The sequence below is a fragment of the Urocampus carinirostris genome, unplaced genomic scaffold (assembly GCF_059441175.1).
Source record: "Urocampus carinirostris isolate Australia breed hairy pipefish unplaced genomic scaffold, RoL_Ucar_1.0 HiC_scaffold_39, whole genome shotgun sequence".
Taxonomy (NCBI): domain Eukaryota; kingdom Metazoa; phylum Chordata; class Actinopteri; order Syngnathiformes; family Syngnathidae; genus Urocampus; species Urocampus carinirostris.
Genome location: NW_028283146.1, coordinates 16,919 through 35,889, shown reverse-complemented (window position 1 = coordinate 35,889; position 18,971 = coordinate 16,919). Strand labels below are relative to the sequence as shown.

The window sequence follows — 18,971 nt, the reverse complement described above, 5'->3', positions numbered from 1 at the left end:
AAACGCCACTGGAGACAGTCATTAAATCGGCTTCCGTTCATTTTCAACTGCTGGATGTATTTCCAATGGTAGCTGCATTGCCGAAAAAACGCCACCGGAGGGCACTCATTAAGTAGGCGGCAGTTGTTGTGCCCAAATCCGACTCCTGTGCAAATTCCTCCCCCCCTTCGCGTGAACGCGCATTCTGCTGCGCTTCCAACAAAAGCGATCGTATTCTATATAAAACGCTTATTAAAACAATAAAGCGAGCTAATTATAACAATTGGGAGATCCTTGTCAATATAACGCGTTTATTTAAACAATAAAGCGCTATTGTATTCTACAAATTGCGTCCGTCAACGCGGATGCAAAAGTTACAATTGTAAATGTACACTTCCGACAAAAGCGATCGTATTCTATATAATACGCTATTTTAAAAAATAAAGTGAGCTAATCATAACAATTGGGAGATCCTAGTCTATATAACGTGTTTATTCAAACAATAAAGTGCGATCGTATTCTACAAAATGCGTTTGTTAACGCAGATGAAAAATTCACCAACGTCAATGTACGCCAGACCTGGGCACTCCGGTCCTGGAGGGCCATATGTTCTGCATGATTTTTGAGGTTTCTCTGATCCAATACAGGGGATTCCAATCACCAGTATCGTTAACGAGCACTTGCTAGCTTGCTAACGAGGTTATAATTTGTATCACCTGAGTTAAAGAAGAGCAAACTTCAAAATCTGGCAGGACGTATGCCCCTCCAGGACCGGAGTGCCCAGGTCTGATATACGCTCACATTTAGGCCAATCCCCTAAAATAGTTTAAAAAAACTGTAGGAGCTAAGAATCACACTATCACAGCAAAGACACTCCGCAATCATTTTGTCTCGGGCTTAAAATGACACAAAGATTTCCCTTTCCATTTCTGAGTTCCGTCCAAAATGTTCCCTTTTTTTTTTGTCCAAGCAATTTGTACTGAAAAAATATTTGACCAAAAAGACCAACATTTAGCACTTTTGAGGTAAAATATTTTATTTAAGTTTATAAGTGCTCCATATGTGTATGTAGATAGATGGATAGACTGGCTGGCTGGCTGGCTGGCTGGCTGGCTGATAGACAGACAGATAGAAAGACAGACAGATAGAAAGACAGATGGACAGACGGACAGACGGACGGACGGATGGACAGGCACATAGATTGACAGACATATACAAAGATTGACGGACAGACAGACACAAAATAGCCCTTCTAGAGGGACGTGTCCCTGAGCTAGAGCAGTTTAAAAGGAAAATGTTAGGTGCCGCGGACACCACTGCTAGCGTGGGTTGTAGCGAACCTGCTAGTCCGGTTAGCATTAGCCCTAAACGGCATGCTAATCGAGGTTAGCCAATCCAGTCACATAATAAGTTCAGCCCCCTAGCTAGTCCCACTCCACCCCGGTCTACTGGAGCCCGCACCCTAGTTATAGGTGACTCCATCACCCGTAACATAAAGATTAGCACCCCAGCCACAATTATGTGTATATCTGGGGCCAGAGCACCCGACATTGAGGCTAATTTGAGGGAGCTGACATGCAAATCTAGACACCAGGACAGGGCTAGCTACACCGATATAGTCATTCACGTCGGCTCTAATGATACTAAAATGAGGCAATCTGAGATTACAAAGGAAAATATTGCTAGGACCTGTAATCTCGCCAGAAAGATGACTCTGCATCTGTAATTGTCTCTGGCCCCTTGCCTGCGAGAGGCAATGATGAGAGGTTTAGCAGACTAGTCTCACTAAACCGGTGGCTGGCAAGTTTCTGTTGTCAGCAGGGATTTAGGTATGTGGATAACTGGCCTGCTTTCTGGGGCCGACCTGACCTGCTTAGGAGAAACGGCCTTCACCCTAACTGGGAAGGTGCTCTCACTCTTTCTAAAAATATATTACTGTTTAAGCCTTCCATGACAGGGTACACTAGTGCAGGCCAGGTCACAGGTGATGAACCTGAGTGAACCTGTGATCACGGGTGTGGAGTCTGTATTGCTAGGGCTAACTAGCGCTATGCTAGATTCACATAGTTTTTGTAGTTTAGAGCGTTCCATTGCCTGCACCACACACCCTGAACTGTACTGTGTTCAATAGCATCTTCTTCTGTGCTTCTTACCTCTGATTTTCCCTTGTTAGGTGAGGAGGGAGAAGAAATAACATTATTTTCTACCACTAGTCATCCTGCTACTCCACCTGTCAACAATATTCCTGTGGTATGGAATTCGGGCCGCATCTGCCGCCATGCAAAGCACAAGACGCAGGACTGGCAGTATAATCCTGTGGAGGTTACCACCAAGGTAACCATAAGGTTCAAAACTCGGGAAAGTGCTCAGCTCAGTCCACAGTGCTGAAGCTTGGCCTTCTGAATATTAGATCACTAGCCTCCAAAGCTTTACTTGTCAACGACCTTATTAATGAAAACAATCATAAACTTGTTGGCCCTTGTGAGACCTGGTTAAAACCAAATGAGTTTGTAGTGTTAAATGAGGCTTCTCCCTCTAACTTTGTCGGAAAGTAAGTTGAAATTTACTCCTGGTACCCCTACTGTTATTAAAACGTTTTAAGCACTTGTTATGAGGTCTTTTATGTCAACACCAATTTATGTAGTTGTTGTGTATCGCCCACCCTGACCATACTTAAATTTTTTGGATGAATTTTCGGAACTGTTAGTAACTTATGCGGACAATGTTGTAATTATTGGTGATTTTAATGTTCACATAAAATCAAATTCACTTGCAAATTCTTTTAAGTCACTGATTGATACATTTGGTTTCAATCAAATAGTTGATGTGCCCACTCATAAAGATGGGAACACTCTAGATCTTGTTCTGACCCGGGGCGTAGTAGCCTCAAATGTTACAGTGTTACCTTATCCTAATGCCATCTCTGATCACGATCTTGTTAAGTGAGAGGTGCTGTTCAATGTTTACAGTAATAAGGAAAATTTAGGTTTTAGCAGTCGCAATATCCGCCCTGCAATGGGATTAACTTTAAAAGAACTATTACCTACGGTAACTGCAGCCTTCCCTTCGTACACTGGGTCTGTTGACTCACTCACAAACAACTTTAATACTGCTTTGGTTAATGTTCTTGTTTCTGTGGCGCCCCTAAGGCATACATTTCGACCTAAGAAGCATACACCTTGGTTTACTGAAGAAACCAGGTCACTCAAACAAGGTTGCAGGAAACTTAAACGAAATTGACGCACTACAAAGCTGGAGGTCTTCCGACTGGCCTGGTGTGACAGCTTGCTGAAATGTAAAGTAGCTCTTGCCTCAGCTAAAGCATCGTTTTTCTCTAAGATTATCGTTATACATAAGAGTAATCTGAAATTTTTGTTTGTCACAATTGCGAAACCTTCCAGACAACAACTTAACCCAAATAGCTCTACTTATTCTGCTGATGACTTTATGGAATGTTTTAATAGAAATATTCAACTCATTAGGAATGAAATTTTAAATGTACGCTCTACAACCTCATCCTACCTCAAAAATGTGGAGGTGTTAAGAAAGGAATGTGTCGGCGGTTGTTTAGAAACATTCTCCAGTTTCAATGATTTGTCCTTTGATAGTCTAACACAGATGGTTAGTAGGGCCAAACAAACTACTTGCCTGCTTGATCCGTTTCCAGTTTCATTGGTGAAGGATCTGTTTGGGATCTTAGGACCATCAGTTTAAAATATTATTAATATATCGCTATCCTTGGGTATTATTCCTTTAGCTTTCAAGTCTGCCGTCATTAAACCCTTGCTTAAGCAACCTAACCTTGATCCAGAAAGCCTAGGTAATTATAGGCCAGTGTCAAATCTGCCATTTTTACTTGAAAAGGTCGTTGCACAGCAGCTAAATGACTTTGTGTCAGAAAATACCCTCTTTTGAACTGGCCAGTCAGCATTTAGGGCAAATCACTCTTCTGAGACAGCCCTGGCTAAAGTAACCAATGATCTCCTTTTAGCAATATATTCCGGTGCCTCATCAATGTTACTGCTACTGGATCTCAGTGCTGCTTTTGATACTGTCGACCACAACATATTGCTTGTTCGTCTGGAATGCATTGGTATCTCAGGAACTGTACTCTGGTGTTTTAGGTCCGACCTGTCAGACAGGATGCAACGTGTTAACTAAGGCAATCTGACCTCTAAACACTCTGATGTCCCCTGTGGAACACCACTTGGTGACATTATCTGCAAGTATAATCTTAGTTTCCATTTCTATGCAGATGGCACTCAACTGTATGTGCCACTGGAGACAACTGGACAGTTAAATTTTCAAAATCTGGAGGCTTGCCTTACTGAGATTCAAAGATGGATGTCACTTATTTTTTTGCGCCTTAACCGAGAAAAAAACTGAAATGTCGATTATTGGTCCAGCTCACTGTTGTGAGTTTTTTTTTCAAACACTGCCCTGAACCTAGACAAATGTAATATCACCCATAGTGACTCGGGTCAAAAATCTAGGTGTTATATTTGATCCTAATCCGTCGTTTCAGTCACACGTGAAAAATATTACTAGAATAGTTTTCTACCACCTCCGTAATATTGCGAAGATTCGTTTGATGCTGTCCAAATCAGATGCAGAGGTTTTAATTCATGCTTTTATTACTTCTCGGCTTGATGACTGTAATGCAGGGGTCGGGAACCTTTTTGACTCAAAGAGCCATAAAAGCAAAAAATATTAATTTTATTTTGGGAAAGAGCCACGCCATATATTATGAGACAAATGTACTAAATTGCTAAACCCGCACCCCAGACAAAAGCTTAGTCTTCAGCACATTTATTTTTGATGATTTGATAAAAATTATGAAAAGAGAATAATGCCAGAGCCCCTGTCCCAAAATCAACAAACATACCACTTGTCTCTTTCTTGCAATTACTCAAGATCGGTTAAACTCCTTTTGACCCTTTTTTTCATATATATTGGTTTCAAAACCAGATGCAAGCAGTTATTGTGTAAAAACGTCACAACATTCTGCAAATAGGGAGCCTGATGAGCTCACTTTTGGCGCAGACAGCGTAGGGCGAGAGATGGGAGGGAGTGCTTGCACTTTTTGCATAGCTCCACCCATCCCTCCCACTCACCCAATCAAATGACTAAGTTCTCTTCCGGTGTTTTAGCGTATTTACAGTTCTGTGGATTCATCATAAGGTATCTGAACACTGAACACAGATTATATAGTGAACTTTTATATAAAGGATTCTTTAGCGTTGTAAAACCAAAACGAGTTTTTTTTCCCCCTTTTTTTGTGTGTTACTTGACTGTAAATTGTAGTGAAAAACGTGCCCTATATATACTGCAAAGTAATATCCTGTTATTTAGCTTTGGTTTGGCTTTGCGTGTATCAGAATAGGATAGACAACTCAAGTTTTAAGCAAGATGGAGAAATTTTGCATGCAATCAAATTTGTCTCTGAGCCACAGATACTCATAGAAAGAGCCATATATGGCTCGTGAGCCATAGGTTCCCGACCCCTGCTGTAATGTATTGCTTTCTGGTCTCCCCATGTCTAGGTTCAGAATGCGGCAGCTAGACTTTTGACTAAGACGAAAAAGTTTGAGCATATTACTCCTGTATTGGCCAACTTACACTGGCTCCCAGTCCACTTAAGATGTGACTTTAAGGTTCTCTTATTAACATACAAATGTTTGCATGGACTTGCACCCTCTTATCTGATTTGATTTCCCCCTATGTTCCTGCACGGAGTCTCCTCTCGGAAAATGCCGGTTTACTTGTGACTCCGAGAGCCAAGAAGTCTGCAGGCTTGAGAGCGTTCTCCATCCGGGCCTCGGTGCTATTGAATGCCCTGCCTCCGGAGATAAGATCTGCAACCTCAATGGAAGTTTTTAAATCAAGGCTTAAGACACACTTCTTTTCCAAAGCTTATGATTGATGCCCACCTCATATTCTGTACTGTCCTGTCTTTTTCCGACTGCCTGGCTGGTGGTGATACGAAGGAGAAGGACGATTTGAGATGAGTCAGTGGACCAGCGTTTGACCTGAAGCATGTCAACGCCTGCATTGACCAGCTGGCAGAGATGGGAAGCTGCGTCGTGGCCGTCATAGACTTTCTGGACTAATTTACAGGCTGGGGGCGTCGTTGCTGTCATGCACTTTCCGGACAAATTTTCAACATGTTACCTAGTGTTTACTATGTTTGTGTACTGTAATGCTAAATCTAATTCACCCTGGTCATCCTGAAAGGGGGATTACCACTTGTGAGGTCCCATCTCAAGGTTTCTCTTTTTCCTCACGCTGAGGTTTTGAGTTGTTCCTTGCCCGCATGTTGGTTTAAGATCAGGTAATTAGTTTTGATTGCTTCAGCAAGGCACGATTACATTGCCAAGTGCTGTAAGCACAGGGCAATGTAGTTGTGCTTGCAACTATTATAATCCTCCGAGATATTATTATTATATCTATCTTCTTCCGCCGACTTTTAACGGGGAACTCCTCCCAGAGCTTTTAGAATACCCCATCGATTCATATATCAAAAATTTCGGCCCGACCGGGACTCTTGTTGTGTGTCTATTCACAGCGATAGGAGTCCCCATCCGGAATAATGGGTTTTGAAATTCTCCCATCCGTAATACATGGGCCCATTCATTTCTATGGGTAGTCATGGAAACGAGGGCTTTTCCAGACGGTAGTCATAGTAAGCAGGGACTGTCCAGGGTGGCCCGACCCAAATTTCCTTTAACCATGGGTAAATGGTGAATTCCAAAGAGTGGATGCTAGCGAGAGGATGCTAACTATGTGCGCCGCTAGCAAAGTGTTGGGCTGGCATAGCCAGCCACAACATTAGCGCAAGCTAGCTGTAAACACTGTTGGTGATCAGTTGCCAGCCCAAGTATTAGCGATGAGAGGTTGATGCTATGCTTACTAATGCTAGCAGTAAAAACTGTTGGTGACAAGTTGGGCTGGCTAAGCCAGCCCAAGTATTCGCTCAAGCTAGCTGTAAACACTGCCAGCAATGGGTTAGGCTGGCACAGCCAGCCCAAGTATTAGCGCAAGCTAGCTGTAAACACTGTCGGCAATGCTAACTTCTTCATAGTAAAATTTTTTGGTAATTTTGGCTACATTTTAACGACTTCATATTTACAACTTATGCTAATGGCCTCATGTTAATGAGTTATGCTAACAGGTACATTTTAAAAAGTGATGCTAACGGCTAAATGCTAACTTTTTCATGCTAAAATTTTTTGGTAAAGGCAATATTTTAATGACTTCATATTTACAAATTATGCCAATGGTCTCATGTTCACTGCAAAAATTGAAAGTATGGACTAGTGTAATTTACTTGAATTCAGTGTATTTATCTGATCACAATTTTTTGGGACTTATTTACTTATTCAGGCTGAAGATAGTTAAGATACTATCACTTGTTTCAAGAAAATTAATATTGTGCCAACTAACTTATATTATTCAAGTAATTGTAAGCAAATGTATCTTAAATTGTCGAAGAGATAGCCTAGAGGCATATTAACAACTCAGCTTAAGGATATTTTTTACTTGTTTCAAGACTCACATCAACTTGTTTTAAGAATGGAACCCAACTCATTGAGATAATGTAAGAATTGATTTTATGAATCATCATATGTATTCATTTACTCAGGTACAATTCAGTGTCGCAGTGTGAATGGTTGTTTGTCTGTTTGTGTTAGCCATGTGATGAGGTGGCGACTCAACCAGGGTGTACCCTGCCTTACGCCCGAGGTAAATGGGATAGGCTCCAGCCCTCCCACCCGTGACCCCGAAAGGGACAAAGCGGTAGAAGATGGGTGGATGGATGGACAATTTAGTGTTCAATATTAAACCTTTTACTCTTGGTACGATGTTTTAAGAATAGACATTAGCCAGTTAAGGTAGCAGGTGTAGCCTTAACTATAAAGCAATGTGGGAAACAATGTCTAGTCTGTAAATGTCACTAAACTTAAACATGATTTTATCAATTTAGTCGACCATTAACAATAACAAAGCATGAACTTTTCTCAAAACACTGTGGGGAATACCTCAACTACTTTAAGTTATAGCTATGGTTACATGTTTGGTAGACGCCTTCATCCAACATGACATACCCATCAAAACACCAATATAATGTTAAAAAAAAAATAATCAGGAGATTTGTGTAAGAGGTCCTTAAGTTTGATTGGCTTGTAGGCACAACAGCACTCATGCAGTTTCCATCTTAATCCCCAGCTCTGCATTTCACCACATGGTTTTTTCACATATTTACATTGTATCCGCTTGGCAGGGGCTAAACACACACAAATATCTTGCCAATCACATGCACAAAGTGGCAACATAGAACGAACATGTTAAAATTGCATAGAATCACATTTAATTCTGCGTCCAAAGTCCGGAGCCAGCTAGGCCTTGCTCATACAGATAGCCCCCACAAACCTCAGTCCAAATATCAAATATATTTAGTGTTTGTCAAAATGTAAACTCATGCATAAATGAGCAATATTTCTGCCGTTCATAATGTGTCATTTTAAACACTCGAATTCAAGAGCACACCAGTTAAGTCATATTTTCTAAAAACGTATATCTTTTCATTAAATGGTGCAAAGTGGTATGCAGTGTAATCAGCTAATTTCTCCAAATCTATGAACTCTGTTGCCAGGGCAGCATTTGGTACAGCGATTTCATAAGACAATAAATCTCGAATGAAATCCAATGTATCATATATTTGATATTCGCAACAAAATAAAGATGAATCTACAACAAAAATATTATTTATCAAACCTAAAAGTAAGAAGCGTGTCTTTTGAATCCGTGATGATGAAAGTATTATTATTTAGTTATTGCGGTTAATGGGGACCAAAACCACCCCCAAAAATTGAAAATCCGCGAAGTAGCGACGCCCCTTCCAAAATGCTTGAAAAAATAAAAATAAAATAATATATATATTTTTTTATTATTTTATTTTATTATTATTTTTTAGACCTGCAAAGCTCTGAACCTGCGAACGTGGAACCACGAAGTAGCGACGCCCCTTCAAAAATGCTTTAAAAAAAAAATATATATATATATATACATATATATATATATATATATATATATATATATATATATATATATATATATATATATATAGATATACACGGGGGGACAGACATCTCACTCGCTCATTCACACCTAGGGACAATTTGGACTGGCCAATTCACCTGAAATGCATGTTTTTGGAATGTGGGAGGAAACCGGAGTGCCCGGAGGAAACCCACGCAAGCAGTGGGAGAATATACAAACTCCGCACAGGAAGTCTGGAGCTGGATTTGAACCCACGCAGGAGGTTCCCATGACTTGCCGCGCATATATATATATATATATATATATATATATATATATATATATATATATATATATATATATATATATATATATGTATATATATGTATACCGTATTTTCCGCACTATAAGGCACGATGTGTTAAGAATAGACATTTAAGCCTTTATTTTTTTTTAAAGCTGACCATGCGCCTTATAATACAGTGCGCCTTATTTATTGATCAATATTAGTTCGCAAAGTCTTGCAACTAATTTGCAGCCGCCAACTAGTTTTCCCCCGAACATCAAGTAGTCCGCGGTGTATGCTGAGATTTATTTACCGGCGTTTCATTGGCTAACCAATGTGTCAATCGTCATTTGAATCGATCACTATTGGCCAAAGTTATTCGGAGGTCTAGGGGCGGATCCTTTTTATCATTTACAGGCTAGCATTGGCTTAAACGGCAAAACAAAGCCTGCAATTGGCCAAAAAAGATGCGTCAATCATCAGTTGAATCGATCACTATTGGCTAAAGTTATTCGGAGGTCAAGAGGCGGATCCTTTTTATCATTTACAGGCTGGCATTGGCTTTCACGGCTGAACAAAGCCTGCATTTGGCCGAAAAAGATGAATTTGTATAGCACGTGGCTGACGGCATACAGAAAGCATTTTTTACTATACTGTATTTGTAAATATTTTATTCTGGATTTACTACATTCACGGATATAAGAGGACCACGGCTGCACATTATCATGAACACAACGACTTCGGTGAGCTACTCCGGCTATATATCTTGTTTCAGACTGAACTAGATTTTTCTGTGATAAGCGGTGCAGATAATGGATGGAATAGAGTGTCTATTTTTAAATTAAACTCAATTCCAAGTGTTTATTGTCATATGCACAGTAAAGTTGCGAGTGAAAAAGAAAATATAAACTAGGGAATGGTTGGCATTTCTTGAATCCCAAGACTTTAACCTTCTGAATGATGGAACGATGCATTTGAGTGACATCGTACGGACACAGCATCCGCACGTGTTCTCGACACGTATTTGCGTCTTTGCAAGCTTTGGGAATATTAAGGGGGTAATAAGTTGGACTGAACTATCTGACTGTTTTGTCCACGTTCCCATTGTAGCGCCTTATAATCGGGTGCGTCTTATGTATCTCAAAAATAGGACCAAAAACTATTTTTTCGGGGTGCACCCTATAACCCGGTGCGCCTTATAGTGCGGAAAATACGGTATATATAAATACAGTGCATCCGGAAAGTATGCACAACGCTTCACTTTTTCCACATTTTGTTATGTTACAGCCTCATTCCAAATTGTATTAATTTAATCTCTTATCTAAAAATTCTACACAAAACTTTTTTTTTAAACTTTTTTTGAATTTTTTAAAAATAGAAATCTCAGAAATCACATTTACATAAGTATTTACAGCCTTTGCCATGAAGCTCAAAATTGAGCTCAGGTGCATCTTTTTTCGACTGATCATCCTTGAGATCTTTCTACAGCTTAATTGGAGTCCACCTGCAGTAAATTCAGTTGATTGGACATGATTTGGAAAGGCACACACCTGTCTATATAAGGTCCCACAGTTGAGTGTGCATGTCAGAGCACAAACACCAAGCATGAAGTCAAAAGAACTGTCTGTAGACCTGCGAGACAGGATTGTCCTGAGGCACAAATCTGGGGAGGGATACAAAAAAAATTCTGATGCTTTGAAGGTCCCAATGAGCACAGTGGCCTCCATTTTTTGTAAATGAAAGACATTTGGAACCACCAGGACTCTTCCTAGAGCTGGCCGGCCTTTCTAAACTGAGCGATCGGGGAAGAAGGGCCTTAGTCAGGGAGGTGACCAAGAACCCGATGGTCACTCTGTCAGAGCTCCAGCGTTCCTCTGTGGAGAGAGGAGAGCCTTCCAGATGGACAACCATCTCTGCAGCAATCCACCAATCAGGCCTGTATGGTAGAGTTGCCAGACGAAAGCCACTCTTTAGTAAAAGAAACATGGAAGCCCGTCTGGAATTTGCCAAAAAGCACCTGAATGACTCTCGGACCATGGGAAACAAAATTGTCTGGTCTGATGAGACAAAGATTGAACTCTTTGGTGTGAATGCCAGGCGCCATGTTTGGAGGAAACCAGGCACCGCTCATCACCAGGCCAATACCATCCCTACAGTGAAGCATGGTGGTGGCAGCATCATGCTGTGGGGATGTTTTTCAGCAGCAGGAACTGGCAGACTAGTCAGGGTAGAAGGAAAAATGAATGCATATAGAGATATTCTGGATGAAAACCTGCTCCAGAGCGCTCTTGACCTCAGGCTGGGGCGAAGGTTCATTTTTCAGCAGGACAACGACCCAAAGCACACAGCCAAGATCTCAAAAGATTGGCTTCAGAACCACTCCGTGAATGTCCTGGAGTGGCCCAGCCAGAGTCCAGACTTGAATCCGATCGAACATCTCTGGAGAGATCTGATAATGGCTGTGCACAAACGTCTCCCATCCAACCTGACTGAGCTTGAGACTGTATTTGCTGCCAAAGGTGGATCAACAAAGTATTAAGCAAAGGCTGTGAATACTTATGTAAATATGATTTCTTAGTTTTTCTATTTTTAATAAATTCAAAAAAAAACTTTTTCACATTGTCATAATGGAGTATTTTGTGTAGAATTTTGAGATAAGAGATTAAATTAATACAATTTGGAATGAGGCTGTAACATAACAAAATGTGGAAAAAGTGAAGCACTGTGAATACTTTCCGGATGCACTGTACATATATGCTTTATATATATAAAGCACGGTGGGGCAGTGGTTAGCGCATGTGCGGCACAGTTCAAGTCATGGGAACCTCCTGCGTGGGTTCAAATCCAGCTCCAGACTTCCTGTGCGGAGTTTGTATGTTCTCCCCCTGCTTGCGTGGGTTTCCTCTGGGGACTCCGTTTTCCTCCCACATTCTAAAAACATGCATTTCATGTGAATTGGTCCAAATTGTCCCTAGGTGTGAAAAGAGCGAGTGAGATGTCTGTCCCCGTGTGCCCTGCGATTGGCTGGCAACCAGTTCAGGGTGACCCCTGCCCACTGCCCGGAGATGGCTGGGATGGGCTCCAGCCCCCCCGCGACCCTAATGAGGATAAGCGGTACGGCTAATGAGATGAGATATATATATATATATATATATATATATATACAAATATAATTTGTATTATTTTTTTAGACCCGCGAAGCTCTGAACCCGCGAACGTCAAACCGCGAGTAGTAGTAAGTAAGTAGCGAGGTCCCACTGTACTCTAATCAAATCGAGTTTGGTTGTGTTGATGGTGTCGTCGTCGTTAAGTCACTCAAGGCGCATAAGGTAATCCATAGTAGCGCCAGACTCGCTCGTGGGAGGCTCCGTAGTTCTCCGAAGGAGAGGGGGCTGCAACTGTCCTGTGCCGCCAGGCCTGACGGGGTGCGACCCAAGCAAACCAAGCAGACGAAGCCTCTAAAGTCCTTAGTACGTTCGGACAGGGCGGTGCATGATTTATGGAAGCCCCTTGGGCAGATAGCACAGGTGATTGGGGTGTGGTCGGAGTGAATGGTTCGAAAGCACCACTGGCATTTGGACTGGAGGCCAGGATTGCTCTCGAAGTCGCCCGCCCTAAGAAGAACAGAGAGAGGAGAGTAGAAGAGAGAGAAAGAGAGGGACAGATAGAAAGAGAGAAAGACAGACAGAGTAAAACGCAAAAAGGGGGAAAAGAGAGTGAGAGAGGTGGGGAGAGAGTAGGAAAGAGAGGGATAGAGAAAATGAGAGACAAGAGTGTAAAGGGGGAAGAGAGAAAAGGAGAGACAAAGAAGGAGAGAGGACCAAGAAAGAAAGAAAGAGCGAGTCTGAGTGGACTGAGTTGGATTCATAAGGCTCCCCCTGGAGAGAGCCCTTCGCAGGACACCACGGGAAGGTTCCTAGTCTTTGTCCTCTGTTGATGGTGTTGCACACGTTAGGTGCTAGTTTCCGCCTTTTTCGCGCTGGAGAATTTTATATCAAAACAATAGGGATGCCATTTTCAATGCAAGTGACTGACCCGTACAGTGTTCTAACTAAAACTGGATAGTCTTTACTTCGAAACACAAATGTAATATTTATAAATGAGAACACTATATTTTTCCCCTGAGATAGTTCATAGATTTTGTTTAATAATTGTATATTGCGTTCCTTTATATGGTTCCGCCCATTTATTCAGACCTACTTGGACTCGCTTATACAACCCCAACGTTCGACGAACTCCATTCGGTATTTTGACTTCGAGAGAAGTGAAAACACTTTTACAATTAAAAGGTTTGTATTGTCTTAACATTTAACAAGAAACAATGTGATTAAAAATAAAATATTATACTTAACGGTATTTATGCAAAGTTAACGGTTTAAATCAATGATCGTTTTGTAAGGGGTTAGCTCGAGTTTTAAGCTAACCCCTTAAAAAACGGTCGTTGATTTAAACCGTTAACTATGGAATTGAGCTAACCCCTTACAAAATGGTCGTTGATTTAAACTGTTAACTATAATATATAACGTTAAAACTAGTCCACATTACGACAAGAGCCTGTACTAATCTAAGCGACCAGGATTACATGTTACACAGTTTCTCTCTTTGTTCAGCATGAATATAAATTCATATACAGTATCCAGACATGCATATTCTGATTTTGCAAAACATCAGGACTCCACGCAAAACGCAGGGGGCTACACCGGCAAGGGGAAAAAAAGAGACGCCTTGAGTTTGGCATCACAGAGAAAGAAGATGAGGGGGATTTTGACTCCAGCATTTTCACTGTCATTGTCTCCCCAATCTGAAGTAGCACCATCAGCAGCCCAGAAAGTGAAGGGGACCCCCAAGTCATAACCAGCACTCCAGCAAAACAAGCTGATGCTCTCTGTAATTTTATAAAACAAAATGTAGCATTCACAATGGAGTAGACCCATTCATTGAAATTACACAAAATACAAGATAAATCAGCACTGCACATAGTTCTACTTCTTTTAGGAGGGCACAGACAACATCTCCAGCTTTTATTGAAATTTTCAACTGGTGGGCTGAACAGAAACAAGAAAAAGCAGAAAAGGACAAGGCCAGGCACCACAAAACTCTCATAAATACTATTGTTTTACAGGGGGGTGAAAATGTTGACCTTGTAATGTTTGCCTTTTCCTGTTTCTAATCAAGTAATATTAATGAATGTCTTCATTAGCTGTAGTGGACATTTTGTCTTTGTTCCAGTAGAAACAATAGCATGAATAACATTAGCAAGAAGCAAATAATTTTGACCTCAACTGTGTTGTGATATTTTCTTTTACCTTTTTAGAATGTAGGCAGGACAGCCGCATGGCCATATCGCAATACCAAACAGAACAGAGCTGATGTGGCACAACTTCTTGACCTTGAGTTTGAGGGGAAGAGGGCCTTCATTGATTCGGACACAATAAGGGAACAAGACAGACCGGCAAAAATATTGAAGGCATATCCATGCTTTCGAGATATTGATCATGTAAGTATGATCACAATTCACACTTTGATTCAGTTGAACAGTGAAATTGTTCTTTTGAACATTGGGTGCATACTGCTTTGATACATTAAATAGCTGTTTCAGACCCCATTTCCATGCAGGAAAACCTTTCATGTATTTTCTCTGAAAAATGAAAATGAGCAATCTGGTTTTATTTCTGCATGGAGACAGGGAAAACAGCATTTATGCATTGTGGTGTGATTTTTCCTTCTTTAGAATATCTGATAGTCCATCTGTTTCGCATGTTATTTGCAACACACCTGTCTATTAGCGTTTTATCATCAGTGTGAATAGAATTATTTTCACAAATGGAGGAGGGGAAGGGGAACATAGTTTTTCAGAATACCTCTCTACATATAATTGTTGTTTTCAAGTGATGCTTTAACTACTATGTGTTGGATATTTCCATACAACACTTCTTTGTGTCTTCCCCACCAAAGGTTCTTGATGAACTAAGACGAATAATAGACAACAACAACTCCAACTACGTGCAAGAGCTGAGGGAGCGGTGGCTCGAATTCAAATCTAGATTATGCCTCTATGGGGTTTACAAGAGGGCAATGAAACCTCCAATGTCACTTTCAGCTGGTAAGAACAGCCAACATAATACCAATAGAATCTGTATCCTTGTTTGTTTCTGTATACTGAGAGACAAATATTTGATTTGATTTTTTTTTTTTTTAGAAGAGCAAGCAATAAACCTCTTGACCATGCTGCTCATTCATGTTCTTCTGGTAAGTCACAAACTTTTACATAAGTGCATACTAAACTTTCTCAAATATGGCTGCTCCTTTTGTTGGTCCTCTATTCTGTTCATACTAAATTGTCATGTTTAGTCGGGGAATGGAGGGATGTGATTGCTGTCCTACTGATGTTGTGTTTTTCTGTTAAGCCCACAGAGGACCCCGAGACGTTCCTGAACAGAAGGCCACTCACCACACCACTCCTTTTGGTGGATGAAAATCTCGACTCCTTTCTCTGCCTTGGAACCGAAGCAATCCCATCACCCAAAAGGTACCTAGGGGATGCAGTATTCTACATAATTGCATACTATTATGTATTAAATATGACCTACCCTAAATGTGTGGCCTCTGTTCTTTCCCTTCTACAAACTGAGGTCCTGGGGGACTCAATCCATGACAAAGATGCCACACCAGCTTTCAAACGAGCAAGAAGTGATTGGATGGCCTTTTTTGCATAACTTTGTATAATGCTGCCTCCCCTCGGGAACACACCCACACACACATCCATGGACGTACTTTGAGAACTTTTTCTGTTATAAACATTTGTGACCCCTTACGCTTTGGCCTCTCAGTCTCCCTGTAAGTGTGTGTTTTAATTGCCTTGTTTTGAGTTTAAGCATTGATTTAAAAAAAACAACCCAACTGATGTTCTTAAAATTAGACAAAAAAGAATGTTTGCAGTTCTCTTTTAGAAATTGGTAACTTGCACTCTATATTCTGTAGGCAAAAAAATGTGTTGTCTGTTTGACAGTTCACTGATACATGTGTAAGTGATAACTTTGATTTAGATTCAGATTCAGATCTACTTTATTGTCATTCTAGTACACGTGTATACAGAACGAAATGTCGATGCATCTGACCCCCACAGATTTACAGTTCGCCAACAAACGTTTCAAGATCTTGTCAAGAAAATGAGTATTTTTGTTACTGGTATGTCAATTGTGTTTTGTGATAATGACAAAGGTTTGTGGTTTGCCAATAAAATGGTAATTTTCACATTAAAACTATTTTTGCATTTGTATAGTATATCGAAACGTAGAGAATTTCTTGAAACAAGACTTCCTCGCCTAAGATTTTTATTACTTATTACAAGCAAATGTATCTTGTTTTTGACCCATTTTCTAATTTATTTTCAACTTAATACAAGAATATTGATCTTGTTGTAACCTTCATGCTAACTACTTTTGAGCAATCCTGGCTTAAACCCAGTTTGTTTCTAAACAATAATTCTCCAAAACAAGCACAAATATCTTAAAATGAGACAAAAAAAAAACTTGACAAGTACACTTAATAGTATTACTGCATATAATAACATTTTTAGGTATCTTATTTTCTTTTTTTTTTTTTCTTGTTTCAAGAAAACTTTATGAGTCGGATTTTCTTGCTGCACTGGCAGATAATTTTGCTTGAAACAAGTAAATTTCCTGCAATAGTGGCTAGATTTTCTTGTTTTTTTAGAGGCAGTTTTTGCAGTGTTGACGAGTTATGTTAATGGGTAACTGCTAAAGAGTGATTCTAACGGCTAAATGCTAACTTCATGCAAAAAGATTTTGGTAATGGCAATATTGTAACGAATTAATATTTAAAAATTATGCTAATGGCCTCATTTGATGAGTTATGTTAACGGATACATGCTAAAAAGTGATGCTAAAGGCTAAATGCTAACTTCTTCATGCTGCAAAATTATTCTAATGCTAACATGCTAACGACTCAGCAAATTGAATGGGCTCAATGCATTCCGGATGGGCCAATTAAAATCGAACGGCCCATTCTATTTGAACATGTATATTTCAAAAGTTTTTAAAGTGTAATAACAGTGTTATTACTATGGTTTTTACCATGAATGTGTTTTTTAGACCTCCACAAGGCATATCCTTGTTGCTAACGGTTGTGGGCCCATCTCAAATGAACTTGCCAGTACCGGTGTGGGGGGGCAGAGTCCCCCCACATAACCAAGTAAAAAATAACAGAAACATCTCTCTGAGCTAAAAACTTTATGCTAACTCATAATGCTAACAACCGGGGTTATATATACATACCGGGATCATCTTCCAGATCAATCACAACTCTTACAATTGCCGCGGGAATTGTCTAGTTGTGTAATTGTAATCCTGTGCAGTCCTTGTCATGATTGCCGAAGTGAAGACACCTGTGGCAATCGTTTGGCACGCCGGAGCGCGCTCTCTAATTTGCCGACGTTCACTTCTTAACCAGTCAGCGTCCAGACAAGGACGTCCGATTGTACTCCTGTGTTCCTGTGTGTTTCGCCAGATTAGCAAGTACCAAAGACTACTCTCCTGTTTTGATTCCTGCCTTCGGTTCCGACCTGTTTCTGCCCCATGTTTACGAGCTACTCTCCTGCCCTGGCCATCGACCTCCCCGCTAAGACGTATTGATTCTGCCTACCTGTCACGGGACTGCCGTCCGTCCAATCGCTGCGAGCCTTCAGCTCCCGCTAAGAGAAGTGCGACTTCCGCATCACGAAGCGACCTGCTCCCCACAATCAACGATCACTGGATCGTGGGTGCCAGCTTACATCTCTTTTCAAATAAAACTTAGAAACTAACGCAATTGGGTTCCCGTCTCCGTTCCTGGTTCCTGACAGTCCTTTGAGACATTTTTGTGATTAAGGGCTTTATAAATGAATCTGACTTGACTCGACAAGGCTTAAAACACACTTATATTATAAATTATAAGAATGACCTATATACCATTTTGACAGTATCTGTGTACTGTTTGTTAATGCTACATCCATTGCAACCCGGTCAACCTTTTTATTTTAAATTTTTATTCTTCATTATATATTGTACTTTTCTTTTTTTAAATAAAAAAAAATTAACGTGACAATTTGTTAATGCAACATCCATTACAGCCTCGTCATTCTGGAAGGGGGATTACCTCATTTGCGGTACCTTCTCAAGGTTTCTTCATTTTCCTCATGCTGAGATATTTGAGTTTTTCCTTGCCCTAATGGATGTTTAAATCAGATGGTGCAATGATAGTCTGTATTTTGCAATAGTCTGATCTCTGCAGCCCTTTGAGACTACTTATGATTAAGGGATATACAAAAAACATTACTTGGCCAGCCATCTCCGGGCAGTGGGCAGGAGACACCCTGAACTGGTTGCCAGCCAATCACAGGGCACACAGGGACAGACAACTCATTCGCTCATTCACACCTAGGGACAATTTGGACCGGCCAATTCACCTGAAATGCATGTTTGGGTGTAAATTACTGTTCGATTACATTCCCAACAAATACAAAGACTGAATGGTTTAAGTTGTATTACATTCCCAAAAAATGAAGACGAAGTGGTTTTGGTAAATCGAAATGACGGTTAAACCCGGAGCAGTCGAGGCGACGTAGGTACACCCCCATTTCATGTTTTCCCTTTATTTTTTAGATTTG

At 40.5% G+C, this 18,971-nt stretch overlaps 1 protein-coding gene across 1 annotated transcript in view; it reads left to right on the top strand.

Moving 5' to 3' along the window:
• The window catches only part of LOC148345623 (uncharacterized), a 41,795-nt gene extending 25,229 nt beyond the window's left edge, over positions 1-16,566 (top strand). The window contains exons 2-6 of the mRNA XM_088325879.1: positions 2,153-2,313; positions 14,619-14,801; positions 15,260-15,407; positions 15,504-15,553; positions 15,712-16,566. Of these exons, the coding sequence (XP_088182005.1) occupies positions 2,153-2,313; positions 14,619-14,801; positions 15,260-15,407; positions 15,504-15,553; positions 15,712-16,020 (851 nt within the window). The 3' untranslated portion in view covers positions 16,021-16,566. The remainder of the gene's footprint in view (positions 1-2,152; positions 2,314-14,618; positions 14,802-15,259; positions 15,408-15,503; positions 15,554-15,711) is intronic.
• The last annotated feature ends 2,405 nt before the right edge of the window (positions 16,567-18,971 follow it).